The sequence below is a fragment of the Neofelis nebulosa genome, chromosome 2 (genome assembly GCF_028018385.1).
Source record: "Neofelis nebulosa isolate mNeoNeb1 chromosome 2, mNeoNeb1.pri, whole genome shotgun sequence".
Lineage (NCBI taxonomy): Eukaryota > Metazoa > Chordata > Mammalia > Carnivora > Felidae > Neofelis > Neofelis nebulosa.
This window is the reverse complement of record NC_080783.1, coordinates 208,021,002-208,033,527: the sequence shown is the minus strand read 5'-3', so window position 1 is coordinate 208,033,527 and position 12,526 is coordinate 208,021,002. Positions and strand designations below refer to the sequence as shown.

General features: G+C 54.2%; 1 protein-coding gene across 11 annotated transcripts in view; it reads right to left on the bottom strand.

Annotated features, from left to right (window-relative positions):
- The window catches only part of TMCO4 (transmembrane and coiled-coil domains 4), a 104,543-nt gene that overhangs the window by 25,009 nt on the left and 67,008 nt on the right, over nucleotides 1–12,526 (bottom strand). The window contains exons 14-15 of one of the 11 annotated variants that reach the window (XM_058718859.1): nucleotides 8,457–8,563; nucleotides 7,198–8,296 (exon numbers count right to left, since the gene is read on the bottom strand). The exons of 5 other annotated variants lie outside the window; for them this stretch is intronic. In XM_058718859.1, coding sequence (XP_058574842.1) covers nucleotides 8,285–8,296; nucleotides 8,457–8,563 — 119 coding nt within the window. In that variant the 3' untranslated portion in view covers nucleotides 7,198–8,284. 5 more of the 11 variants (XR_009258373.1, XM_058718861.1, XM_058718860.1 and 2 more) reach the window with 5 other exon arrangements.

Sequence of the window (12,526 nt, the reverse complement as noted above, 5' to 3'; positions counted from 1 at the left end):
CTCTCCATGGTGCACTGTCGGTAATTTCTTCACATCAAAATTTCCAATTCACGATCTCTCTCTCCAGCTTTATCTAATCTGCTATTTAACTCATCCAACTAAGGTCATCCCAATGACCTTGGTTTTTCACTTCTAGAAGTTTCATTTGATTTATTGTCAAATTTCCCTGTCTTTCCCCACCCCCACCAGTGTCGTCTTCTTTTGCCTTATTTATAATGTTTTAATTTAGGTCTTTAATAATTGTAAACCTACTTATTTTTTCAGAGGGTGCTCCTTCAAACCATTCTGTCAAAGACTGAGGGTCTATTCCTGGTGTTTGTTGTTTCTGTGACTTTCCCACATGGTTGGGCTTTTCCTTGTGCGTTTCAGAAGTCTGGATTATGGGCTCATCTTTAAGCCGGTCTCACATGTGGCCTGGATTGAGGACCTATTTTCTCCAGAGTAGTCTGGTGTCAGGTTTTTGACTTGGGGGTTCCTGGATCCTGCAGGTAGTATAATTATGACCCCTAAATCCCAGTGATACCTTATCCCGTGTCTCTGAATTCCCCAAAGAAACTTTTTTTTTTCTCTCTCCAGCCAGGGCACATGCTTACTCTTCCTCCCTGTTTCTGCTTCCTCCTTGTTTCTCATCTCTGGAAATTTCCTTTATTTTTAGGAGTGCTGCTTTACAACTCTTTGTTCCATTTCGAAATGAACAGCACAATGACTGCTGGTGAGGAAGAGTCAGGGCAGACAGCGTTGATCAACCTGCTGGTGGCAATAATTCTGTGTGACAAACCCCGCCATCTCTTTGAATGAGTGGCCTGCCAAACAGCAGAGCCCCGGACTGTGGAACGGCCAAGACCCAGCCGCAGTCTGCGTCTTTGAACATCTCTGTGAGCATGAGTGTGCATCCACGGACCTCTTAGGCCAAGCCCAGTTCACAGGTAACGACACATCATGAGCTTGGTCTTCCTCCTCTCTGCCAATGATCTCTCCATATGAGTCTGCCACGTGGCAGGGGCCTCTCAGTGTCCTCTGGGATGCCGTGGAATTCTCAGAAACAACCCCATCTGAGTTCCCTTGCATTTTTTTTTTTAATTTTTTTTTTCAACGTTTTTAATTTATTTTTGGGACAGAGAGAGACAGAGCATGAACGGGGGAGGGGCAGAGAGAGAGGGAGACACAGAATCGGAAACAGGCTCCAGGCTCCGAGCCATCAGCCCAGAGCCCGATGCGGGGCTCGAACTCACGGACCGTGAGATCGTGACCTGGCTGAAGTCGGACGCTCAACCGACGGCGCCACCCAGGCGCCCCCCCTTGCATTTTTAAAATGCGCCACACCACCCTGCTTGTGTATAGTTTTGGTCATTTTCAAAAAAGGGGACTTGTCCCTGACGGGATCCAATTTTTCTTTCTTTCTCTTTTCTTACAAGAAATTCTTCATCAGACCATTTCCTCCTGATTTTCATCTGAAAAGCACAAGGTCACTGAAATAGTAGCCCATTTCTGGCAGCTGCTGCCAGAAAGTCCAGTCGTGCCTGGATGAGCAGAGCTTTTGCTCGGATAGCGTGTAAGCAGGGGTCTGAGGCTGGCCCTGTGCTGTCTGGCTGTGGGGGTCGGGACTAGAGAGCACCTCTCCATGTGCCCATGTCCTCATCTGGAAAGTGGCCCGAGAATCCCTCACTTGCAGGGCTGTTGGGAAGGTTCCATGGGATGGGGTCTGGAAACCCCTGTTACACTAGGTATTCACTGTTTGGCAGTTCCTTCCCTTTGTATCTTCGGTACCTAATAAATGCCAACAAAAAGGATGTAACTGGGCGGCATGCGAATTTCTCGCGAAGCAGGAGCAACCGTTCGGCTTTGCACCAGCCCTCAGTGGAAGGCAGACTGTAGACCCTCCTGGGCCAGCATTTGCTGGAACCCACCCATCACTGGGCATGGAGGAGCCCTTTCCCTGTGAAATGTGTGGCCCCTCTGAAAGTCACCACAAGATGGTACTGTGGTGCCCACAATGTATCTCCAGGACCCGGCACTACTCCAGGGTCTTCCTGGGTTGCTATTCAGGTTAGAGGCGGTGGCAATGCCCTGCCAGGGGGTGCGCTGACCACACTGCGGGGCACCTGCTCCCCCGGGTGAGAGAAGCCATAAGAAGAGGGGTCTGGCACTGGCCCTGCCTTTACCAGCTGTGCAGTCTGGGCCGGCTGGGTAAATGCTCAGCTGAAAAATTAAAGGGACGAGTCGAGGGTCCCTGTGGGCGGTAGAGAGAGGACCGCTGGGGGAGTCTTCACTTACATCTGTGTGACTGTGGATAAGTTCCCTGGGCTCTCTGATCCTGTTCTCTTGAGCACCAGCAATAACACGTCTCCCTCTCCCAGGCTGGCTGGGATGGTTGGTGACACTACATGGGAAGGGTCTGGCATGAAGGGCACTCGGTCAGCTGGCTCCACGTGGTGCAGTTCACCCGGCCCCAGGCCTGGGGAAGCAGAGGAAAGAGGCCTCCAGGCCACGCAGAGGGGCGGGTCGGTGCAGCCACAGGCGGGGATGCTGAAGGACGGGGAGGGAGTGTGGTTGGGAGGGAGGTCCTGTCTCATGTAAGATCTCGCCGGGTGGGGCTGCAGTCTGGCTGACCTCGGTCCCTGAGGCCTGTGCAGGTCATGGCACATGGGGGGTCCTCAGCAGGTCTCTGCTGACCGACGGACACAAAAACGCAGCAAGGGAAGAAGCACCAATACCAAAGCCTCAAGGCAGAGCCTGCATCCGGGTCCCTGTCGTTCCATTCGACAGGTCAGGTCCCTGAGTTCTGGACCCTGCTCACCTCTCCAGCCTTACTTCTCCCAACTTCCCAGAGAAACCCGGGATCCGGCGGCCTGCCCTCCCCTGACCGTTCAGCTTCCTACCTTGGGATCTTCGCTATTGCCAGTCCTGGGATCTGAGGCATCCTGTCTTCCTCACAGCCTTTCAAGGCTCATTTTTTTCTCTGAGGCCCACCACCTGCTCCCTGAAGCCGTCCCTGCCATCTGGAAGGAAAGGCTCTCTGCTCTGAACTGCTTCATGCTTAGGCCCTTGCGATGTGGCATCTGGTTTTAAGGCTGGCATCTATTCTCTTAGCCAGACTATCGGGCAACTTGAGGGCGGCAAGCTTATCATCAGAAGCAGCATAAGAGACACGTTCACGGGAAAAGGTTTAGAGTAGGATTCACCTGTGTTAGCATCCCAGCTTTGCTGGGTGTAATCCCAGATCACTAGCTGTGGGCCCTTGGACAAGTCACTTAACCTCTCTGGGCTTCTGGCTCCCCATCCTTAAAAAGAGAAAATGCAATACCTGCATTTCCAGGTGTAGTAATGCCCACACCTTAACACTGAGATGGGTTCTGTTCCCACCTGGCACACAGTAGGTACTCAACGCGCCTCAGCTCCCTTCCCGGCTCCCCATCTTGGAAAGATGCTTTCTTGTTTTCGAGATGAAACTGTTCTCTATCAAACTTCAGCAGAAGAATGTGGACGGCCGAACCAAAAACCATGTTTTCCACTGCTCTGTAAGCCGGTGATCCAGGCTCAACAACAGTCCCTGAAGCCTCAGTCTCCGGCAAGTGCCAGATGACAAACGGAAATGCAGCTGGGGACGTGTCGCCTGATTAACAGTCTCCCAAGTACCCAGCTGCTCAGGAAAGCTCAAGAGATCATGATCTCCAGACCGAGTTTCCGAAGAAGCCCCTGCTCCAACCCTCCCCATCACCAGGAGGCACCTTGGGAAGATTATTCCCAACCACGACATTGCCCTCATGGTTCCGGTTTGTAACTTCCAGTCGTGACCTTCCTAGCGAAGCAAAGGTAGAGACGTTTGAGGCTCGGAACCTGTGCGCCCAGCTCCCCAAAGGCGAAGATAAGCTGCTCTCAGACAGAGGAAGTGAGGGTGAAACAGAGGGTCTCGTTACCTGTGCAGCTGGCATCTTCACGTCCCCCCACGGAAGTGAGAAACAGGCAGTTGTGGCCTTATTCACAGCTCAGTTACCGCAACTGGGTCATCACAGGAGAACTTATAACAGTAACAGTGACAAAACTCGTGGTTACCGAATGCCAACTACTGGCCAGCCATTCCGCTAAGTGCTTTACGTATATCACTCCCCTTAATCTAGTCCTACTAGACCCGTTTCACAGGCGAGGGGACCGAGGCACAGGGACTAAGTGCACACGCCTCTTTGCTGAGCTAGTATTCAGATCCAGGCCTGGCGGCAGGGTCTGAGCCTCCTCCGGCGCCGGGCCCTGCTCCCCTGCATCCGAACTTCCGGATTGGCTCAGGCCCCTATTCACAGGTGCCGGGTTTTGTGCTCCCGATGTTTTACATTTAACCCTGAGTTGCTGCGTTTGAGGCTGTATTTGCCGAGAAGTCCTGCAAGTCCTTTGAGGAAGGAGATGTGGATTTGCGTAAATTAATAAATGGATGTCTGAGAAAATGAGTCAACAAAAGATGGAAGAAATAAAGAATAATGGAGAACCCTCGAGAGACCTGAAAGGTCAGAGTTCACACGGGGACATGCTGTGTTGGGGGGGGGGCAGGGACAGGGGCCTCAAATCTCAGACCCTGTCATTAAATCGCCAAGTATGGGGGACACACTGACCCCACAGGTAGGAACGTTTTAATCTTCTGCTGCAAAGCAGGCCTGGCTGTTTTCTAAAAGACAGCAGTTTGAGGATACTGGCTAAGCAGCCTTGATGATCACGGACATCTTAGATACAGGGGAAAACCCCAAGAGTTTCCATTACAGAGTGCTGTGAACCGAGATGGTCAATTAATATGTAAATCAGTGGGACTTGGGGTGTTTTCTTCCTTGGATGGAATCCACCCCCCCCTCCCCCCCAGGAGTGCTCCCTCACTGCACATCATCTGGATTCTTCCATTGTTATTAAGCAGGACTCATACACAGGACCTATTTATACAAAATTCTGAGTGTGGGGAGGCCTGGGGTGGCAGAGGTGGGGGAAGGAAACTGGGAATGGCCACTAGAGGGCCAATCTGTCCATGAGATTGGGATGGTCATCAGGGCTGATCATGGCCAGGAAAAGGAACATTCCCAGAGTCCGTCCCCTCCCCATCCCTGTGCTCACCATAGAAATTCTGGCAGAGAATCTGTTTTCCCAGGAGACTGGGCAGCGAGCAGGGACAGCTGCTCCATCTGCTTGAGGGTGACAATTATTGGTGAGCCTAATGAATCAGCATTCAGTTCCCAGCGCTGTCTCTTGTGAGTTGGCTTAATGGGACTCTGATCAGCTCTGGGTGCAAAACGGACACAATCATGTTTCTGAAAAGCCTAGGAACCGACCTGGGGATGTGCTGGCCGCCCAGGTGCTGCTGCAGCGCTCGGGGCTTCATCGTGGTGCCAGCGGCCACTCTGGATGACATCTGAGCACAAGCAGCCTGAACAGATGCCCTGGGGCAGAGCCCGATGTCCCGCTGCCCACAAGCCATGGATGCGCAGATGAAGTCAAGCCATTCCTAAGTTCCTAACCACTCCTGGGCAGAGTAGTAAGCTTCCTGTCACCAGAAGCAAGTAAGCAGAGGCTGGAAGGCACCTCTGACGGATGATGCCAAGGAGATCCCGTTTGTGTAGAGGTCTGAACCAGGCGATTCCAAACAATCCCTCGGAACCTGCGCGTAGGAGTCTGTACTTTCTGGTGTTCATGGGATGGAAGAATGAAGGCCTTGCTGACCGACCCCAAGAGGACGCTGTGAAATGCCCCTGGATCGTCCAACTATGATGGCCTGGAGTGTTAAGTGCCCCTTACGATGTTTTAATGCTTTCGAGGCTCAAACCACCGACCGTACCATAGCCAGTTAGCAAGCATTTACTATGTGCCAGGCTCGTGCTAGGTGCCTCCTGTGTGCTGTTTTCTCGATACATCACCATGAGGTGGGTAGCATTAGCTCTTACTCACAAGGAAGGCTTGAAGGATTTATGTACTCTGCACAGGGTCACAGAGTTGGTAGCGGAGGCAGAATCTGAACCCAGGGCTTTCTGACCCTGAGCCCCTGATCTTAACCTGGTGGTGTGGAGAACAGTGGCCTGCTGGGTAGTTGTTAGCAGACCCTTCCATGGCTTTTCATAAAGCTTACCCCTCCTCATTCCCCACACAGGGAGGAGGAGGAAAGCAAGTCTACAAATGGCTAGACCAGGCGGTAGGAAAGCCAGGCTGGGGAGACGGGTTGGTTTCTGGAGGCCCTGGAAAGGTAAGAGGACTCATCTCGTAGGGGCTGGTGGCCAGTCTGTGGGAGGAGCTGGGTCAGCTGGTGGCTCTGCCCCGTGGGTTGACGGTGGAGCAGGGAGGCCGGGCCCCAAGCGAGAGCAAGCCCTCCAATCCTTGCCTTCTTCACACAACCATGACAACCCAGGTTCTGTGTGTGAATAAATGCATTTTAGCAGGTGGCAACCACCAAAGTTAAGGGTGTCTGCATCCCCGGGAGGATGCGAATGCCTTTCCAAGGGAGCCAGGGGCCTAATCTGCAGCCGAGCCTGGCAGGAAGACCCCACTCGTTTGGACGAAGGCAGCAAACAATCCCACGTTCTGCTGAATCATTCCTCCCCTGGGAGCTGCCATCCGAAGACGTTACTGTCCTAGAGCGAGGTCAGAAGCAGCGTGTGTTACAGCCTTGGAAAAATCCACGTGGATAAACTAATGGAAAGAGGGAGAAAGGAGTTCTTACTTCCTAAGGGCCCACCGTGTGCCAAGCACTGTGTGGTCACATCTGCTATATCAAAAGGCCAGCAGTGGGGTAGAGTTGAGCCCCGGGGCGGCCATATGCACATGACTGTACCCCTTCCCTGCGCCGAGTCGTGGGCCAGGTGCTGGTGACACAGGAGAGGAGGACATGACACAGTCCCTGCCTTCAACCTCTTCACAGGCAAAACACAGCACTAATAGCTTAGTGCCACTCATACGTGAAAGGAGAGAGAACATGCCAAGTGCTTTTAGCATCGTAAGTGTTCAATAAATAGGAGCCATTAAGGGTGCCTGGGTGGCTCAGTCGGTTAAGCTTCTGACTTCGGCTCAGGTCAGGATGTCATGGCTCGTGAGTTCGAGCCCCGCGTCGGGCTCTGTGCTGACAGCTCAGAGCTTGGGGCCTGCTTCCGATTCTGTGTCACCCGCCCTCTCTGCCCCTCCCCCACCCACGCTCTCTCTCTGAAAAATAAACATTAAAAAAAAGATTAAAGATAAATAAATAAATAAATAAATAAATAGTAGTTATTAAATCCCAGGACCAGCCCGAGAGGCCTTGGTACCCTGCTCCGAGGTGGGTGACTAGCCTCAAGCAGAGCCTGGATTTGAACTCCGGCTTCCAGACTCCAGGTCCAGTGCTCCTTCTTTCTGTCATCCGCCTTGGCTGCCACGATCCCTTGCGTCTTGGAGATACAGGAAAGGTGAATGAATGGAGCCAGCTTACAGATGGAGCGTGGATGGGGGAGCCAGGCCGAGTGGATGCACGCACCCCAGGACCCAGAGCGCGGCACGCCTGGCAGGCTTCCGTGTACGGACTGAATACGCCGACAGGTGGGCTGGCTCATCTCAGATGTCTCGCTGACTACCTGCCCGGAGCCACGGGGCAGAGATAATATGGAATGCCTCTAATTAATTCCCCTCAAATCCTTTCGGAACGAAGAGGAGAATAAATGCAGAAATAAACTGAAACAGAACTGATTTTCTTGCTTCATGAGGCCATTTCCTGGCTCAGCCTGCTGCCATGAGTCAGTCTGAATTGAGCTCGCTCTCCAACTACTTAATTTTTGAAAGCTTTTGATGCAAATGCAGAGAAAAACGAACAGTCTATCATGATCTGGGGCCCAGAGGCTCTCAGTGAGTGCTTGCATGGTGGTTCTTCTTGGCAACGGGCACCGCTATAGTCCCCCTGCCACCTGCCGGGGCCAGAAATACCCTTGGTTTGGACGGTCAGCCACTCCCAAAGCACTTCCATCCCGTGGGCTGGCAGATGGACCGCCGGAAGTGGACAGTTCGTCTCTGGGAATTCTGGCTACGTTCCTTTCCTGCCCAAAGGCACAAACACTTGTTGGCAGGTGCCCATTGTCTCAGTTTTGAGTTGGCAGGATCGGTGCATGGGGGTGTGGGGGTGCTGGCCGATCGTGCCTGCTGGGCACGTGCCGGCTGGAAGCGGAGCGGTGGGGAGGCTGGCCCAGGTCTTGGGGGCTGTCGTCACGTTCTGTAGGCAGCACTCACAGCAAACTTCCCGGCTACTGTCGTGTGCCTCATCAACGAATTGGCTACTAACACCTCCTATGTGCCAAGTCCTGGGTCAGAGGTGAACCTGAAAGACAGGTCCTCCCTGAGGCTGACCGCCCTCTAGTCCGGGAGAAAGACCAGTAAGCAGCTGCACAGCACAGTGTGGTGTGTGCGGGGACAGCCGGCTGGGGAAAGAGCGGGGGGAGAGGCAGCAGAGCGGTGGCTCCCCAAACAGAATGGCTCACACTTCGGACTTGGGTGCTGGGCATGAATCTGAGCTCTGCCGCCTCCCGGCTCTGCCTCTGGGCAAATCCCTTCGGCTCTCTGGGTCTCAGCCTCCTTCTCCGCAATTCTGTAAAATGCGACGAGGAATACTGCCTCGTGAGGAAGCTGTGAGGATCAGTTAATAAAACTGTGCCATCAGGCCAAAGCACGGACGTCCCACCCTGTTGTGGCCCAAACCCCAAAGACAAGCAAACGCCCACTTTATCCTCTGAGAGAAAGCAAAAACAGGAGGGCCCCCTTGTCACATCTAGTTCCCCAAATGAACGAGCACCTCCTTCAAGCTGCTGACTCCATGAGAATAGCTCTGTTCGCAGCATCTGGAACACGGATGGCCGAAGATCCTGACACCCCGTGTGGCTTCCATAATCTCATGAGAACATGGCAGTTTTCCCACCGTGTGATAAACACGGGGTAACCCTGGGACTCAGGAGTGTGAGTGTGTGTGTGTGTGTGTGTGTGTGTGTAATTTGACAAGCCTGGCCTTCTGAAGTCTGACTAGTTTACACCTTTTTGCAAGAAACACCTTTTCCTTCCTAACTGCCTCCGAGTCTGAGACTTCTCCCTTCACGGGGAGTACGGGGGAGGGGATCTCTGAGCCAGATCTCGAAGGATGTGTCTGAGCTGGCGCCATGCCTGGGGCTGGGGGAAGGCGGAGAGCCTTCTGGGCAGCAAGAACGGCTGTAAAGCACAGGATGCTCTGAGCCAGACAGACAGGAGCCGCCCTGAACTTGCAGTTGTCTTTCCCGGGCAGGGGGGAGCTCTGAGGGAAGGGCAGCTGATGGGAACCCAAGGCCTTGCAACCAAAAAACCCTACCGGATGCACCTGGAAACGTGGCTTTGCCTCACACTGAGCCTTCCCGCAAAATGGAGAGAATCATCCTGATCTCAGGTTGCTGTCAGGGTTAGCGACGAAAATCACGAATACGAGCACGGGTCGGCCACTGCCATCGGGAGCCCTGTCACCGTGGCCCAGTCGCTTCACCTCTGTAAGGCGTGGTCTCCTCATCTGTACAACGGGGTTAATTAGAACCTCACAGGATTATCGCTGAGGATTAAATACGGTACGTGCAATATGGAGCTGTGGTGGGCACAGAGCAAGTGCCGATGTCTGTTAGCTAGCGAGGTGAGGATGAAGAGATGATGACTGGAGTGAGTCAAACAGGGAGCAGCCATCAGCACACCCCGGCGCCATCTGGGTCTGTCTATTTCTGTCTGAAGACGACGAGCTTCCTTGGCCACACGACGCGTTCGAAACGCTCATCCAGAAGACAAGGGATTCCCAAGGGGGGAGTCAGTCCTTCCCGCTGAATACGCCGCCAGGCTGCTCTGAGAATCCGAATGACAGATGGAGAAAGCTGCATGGGCAGAGCATGGTCCAGCCCCCACGCACCGCTGCGAACTCCGAGCCACCTGCCTGGAGCCCCGGGAGGAGCAGAGCAGCCCTGGAAGTCTCGCTAAGCATCCGACTGCGTCCCGGGGGGCTGTGTTTCCTTCTATGTTCTAAGCCAACTCCTTACGGGAGATGGTGGTCTCCCCGTGAGGGCGGGACACTCAGGTTAAGGATGTCAGCCCCCACCAGGCTACTCTGTGCCAGGTGCCTTTCAGGTGACTGACACACTTCATCGGCAACCTCCGTGGCCATTCTGCAAGGCCCCACCTCCTGTCTCGGGTGGCAGGTTCTTTCAACAGACTGGGCTCTTTGCTCTGTGGGCGGGGAGGGGCTGTACTGGCTTCCTCACTGCCACCTTCCCCAAAGCCCAGCACAGTGCCTGGCACACGGCAGGTGCTTAATGCGTGTGGACAGGTGGAGCAAATTTCTTTTCTTTTCTTTTCTTCTTTATTTTTTGTTTTTGGAGCGAACTGAATTTAGAGTAGTTCTGTTTAGCAGGTCTGAGGTGAGCTACTGCTTTGAGTGAATATATCCAACCAGAAGGGGACCCAGATACTAATGTAAATAAAAGTTCTGGAGTCAGAGAAAGGTTTCAAGATCTTGGTTCTAGGGCAAGATACTTAGGGTTCCTTTTACGGAACCATGAGGCCCCCATCGAGAATATACAGGAATGGCAACATCGGCCCGGGTCTCTGAGCGACGACGAGGATCGGAGCCCCTGCCCGCCCACAGTGGACAGAGAGCAGGGGTGAGAAGGGAACCTTTGTTGTGTTTCGCCTCTAACATTTGGGGAATGTTTGTCACTGTGGCATAACCTAACCTATCCTGACTGATACAGTGTGAAGGTTTATAACTCTACACTTGAAGTTCAATTCGCTTAAACAGCATGCACTCTCTGTGGGCTTCATCCCAGGTGCAGGCAGCACAGAGGTTAGTCAGACGCAGTCCCTGCCCTCGATGGGCTTGTAGCCTAGGCGCCTCTGTGAAAGGATGCTGAGCCTAAGACAAGGGCAGGTGCGGCTGGGAGGGGCACCTTGTGAACACCGGCATGTCCCCCAAGCAGTAACCCCCTGCTGTTTGCAACATCACCCAAGAGAGGAGATAACGCTGTGAAAATGGTTAATTCTACAAGCGGCTTTTCTTGGGGGCGAGGGAAGGGAGAATGAGTGGCAGCTAGGAGGCAGTGGGGAGGGGGAGGCTGGCAGAAGTGACTCTGGGATTTCCTGGTACATTTCATTACTGGGCACCAAGGGACTGCAGAAAACAATTAGTGGATTCGGACGCATTACAGCAGTTCCTTTTTTACACCCCCTAACTCAGATAATGACAGCTTTCCTGCAATTAGGAGAGGGTCTCCTTCGTGCACAGATTAACTGGGTGTTACAGCTGAGCTGGAATGAACTAGCTGTGAGGCCTCAGCTCCAAGAAAAGGGTGACACAGCCAGCTGCGGACTCGAAGATACCCACCCCCCCCCCCACCCCCACCCCCCCCCCCCCCCCCCGTCAGTAACACAAGGCGGCGGTTGGAAGGGGCCGTGGAGGAACCCGGGAGAAGGTGGGTGCAGGGGCGAGGTCACGGTTTCTCCACCGGGTCCATTTTCCAGGCACCACGTGCGTGGGGTGCCCTGATACAAAGTGCCGGCTCCCTTTCATAAAGCTTAAGACAGTCCCTCGCATAACAGAAATGCTCAGTGAGTGAGTGTCACGGGGTGCATACATGCTGGCCTTTAGGCATACTCTCGCGCTTAATCCCTGCAAGCACCTCGATGAGCGACTGTCCTTTTCTGCCGTGTTTCGCACGAGCCAGGGCAGCTGAGAGAGGTTGCTAGGTGACTTGCAGCGTGGTGGGTCTGGGGTTCCAACCAGACGCCCTGACTGCGGAGCGCGTACGCGTGCAGCCCCTAAGCCCGCGCAGCTTCTCAGCTGCAACCCCCCCCCCCCCCCATGACCACCCACCGCAGCTCCTGCTGTGCCGGGCCTGCGGGAACCGGATGGCGGGTTGTGGAGCCCTGGAAGGCCAGAGGCTTGCTGGGATGCTGCTAAGTGAGCAGGTGCAGGAGGAATTTGAGGGCCTGAGTGGAGGGTGGATGCATAACCGTGCACGTGTGCGAGCGTACTTTTGTGGGCGCGTGTGTCCGCGTTTTCGTTTGTTTTATTTTCTGGTGTGGGTTAAAGAACTGTGGCCTGCAAGGCGCTGCTGGAGTCCCAGCCCTGGGCCCCCTGACCCCCTCCTTCCCCCCAGGGGCTGCTGGCGGGGGGGCGTCACGCTCTCGGGATTCAGGACCTTTCAGCTCCCTTTTGCAGGTTGGTATGTTTTGTGTTCAACTTCCCATTTGTGGGAGCCATCAGGAGTTCCCTCACCCTCCAGAAAGAGAAAGGGAAACGGGTGGGGTGGGGGTGGGGTGGCGTAAATGGCTCGGAGGCCTAGCTTTGGCAAGCGCCCCTCTATGTGGAGTCACCGAGAAGGCCAAGGGGGTTCAGTGGGTTAAACTGAGTGTGGCCTGCACAACCCTGGCACAGGAGCCAGCTGGGCCTAGGTTGGGAATCAGCCAAGACTAACCAAGGGACGGACCTGCCGGAGTGTTCGGGACCGGGGTCAAGGCAGAGGGTTCCTAGAGCTCTCTCACCTCCCGTCCAGAC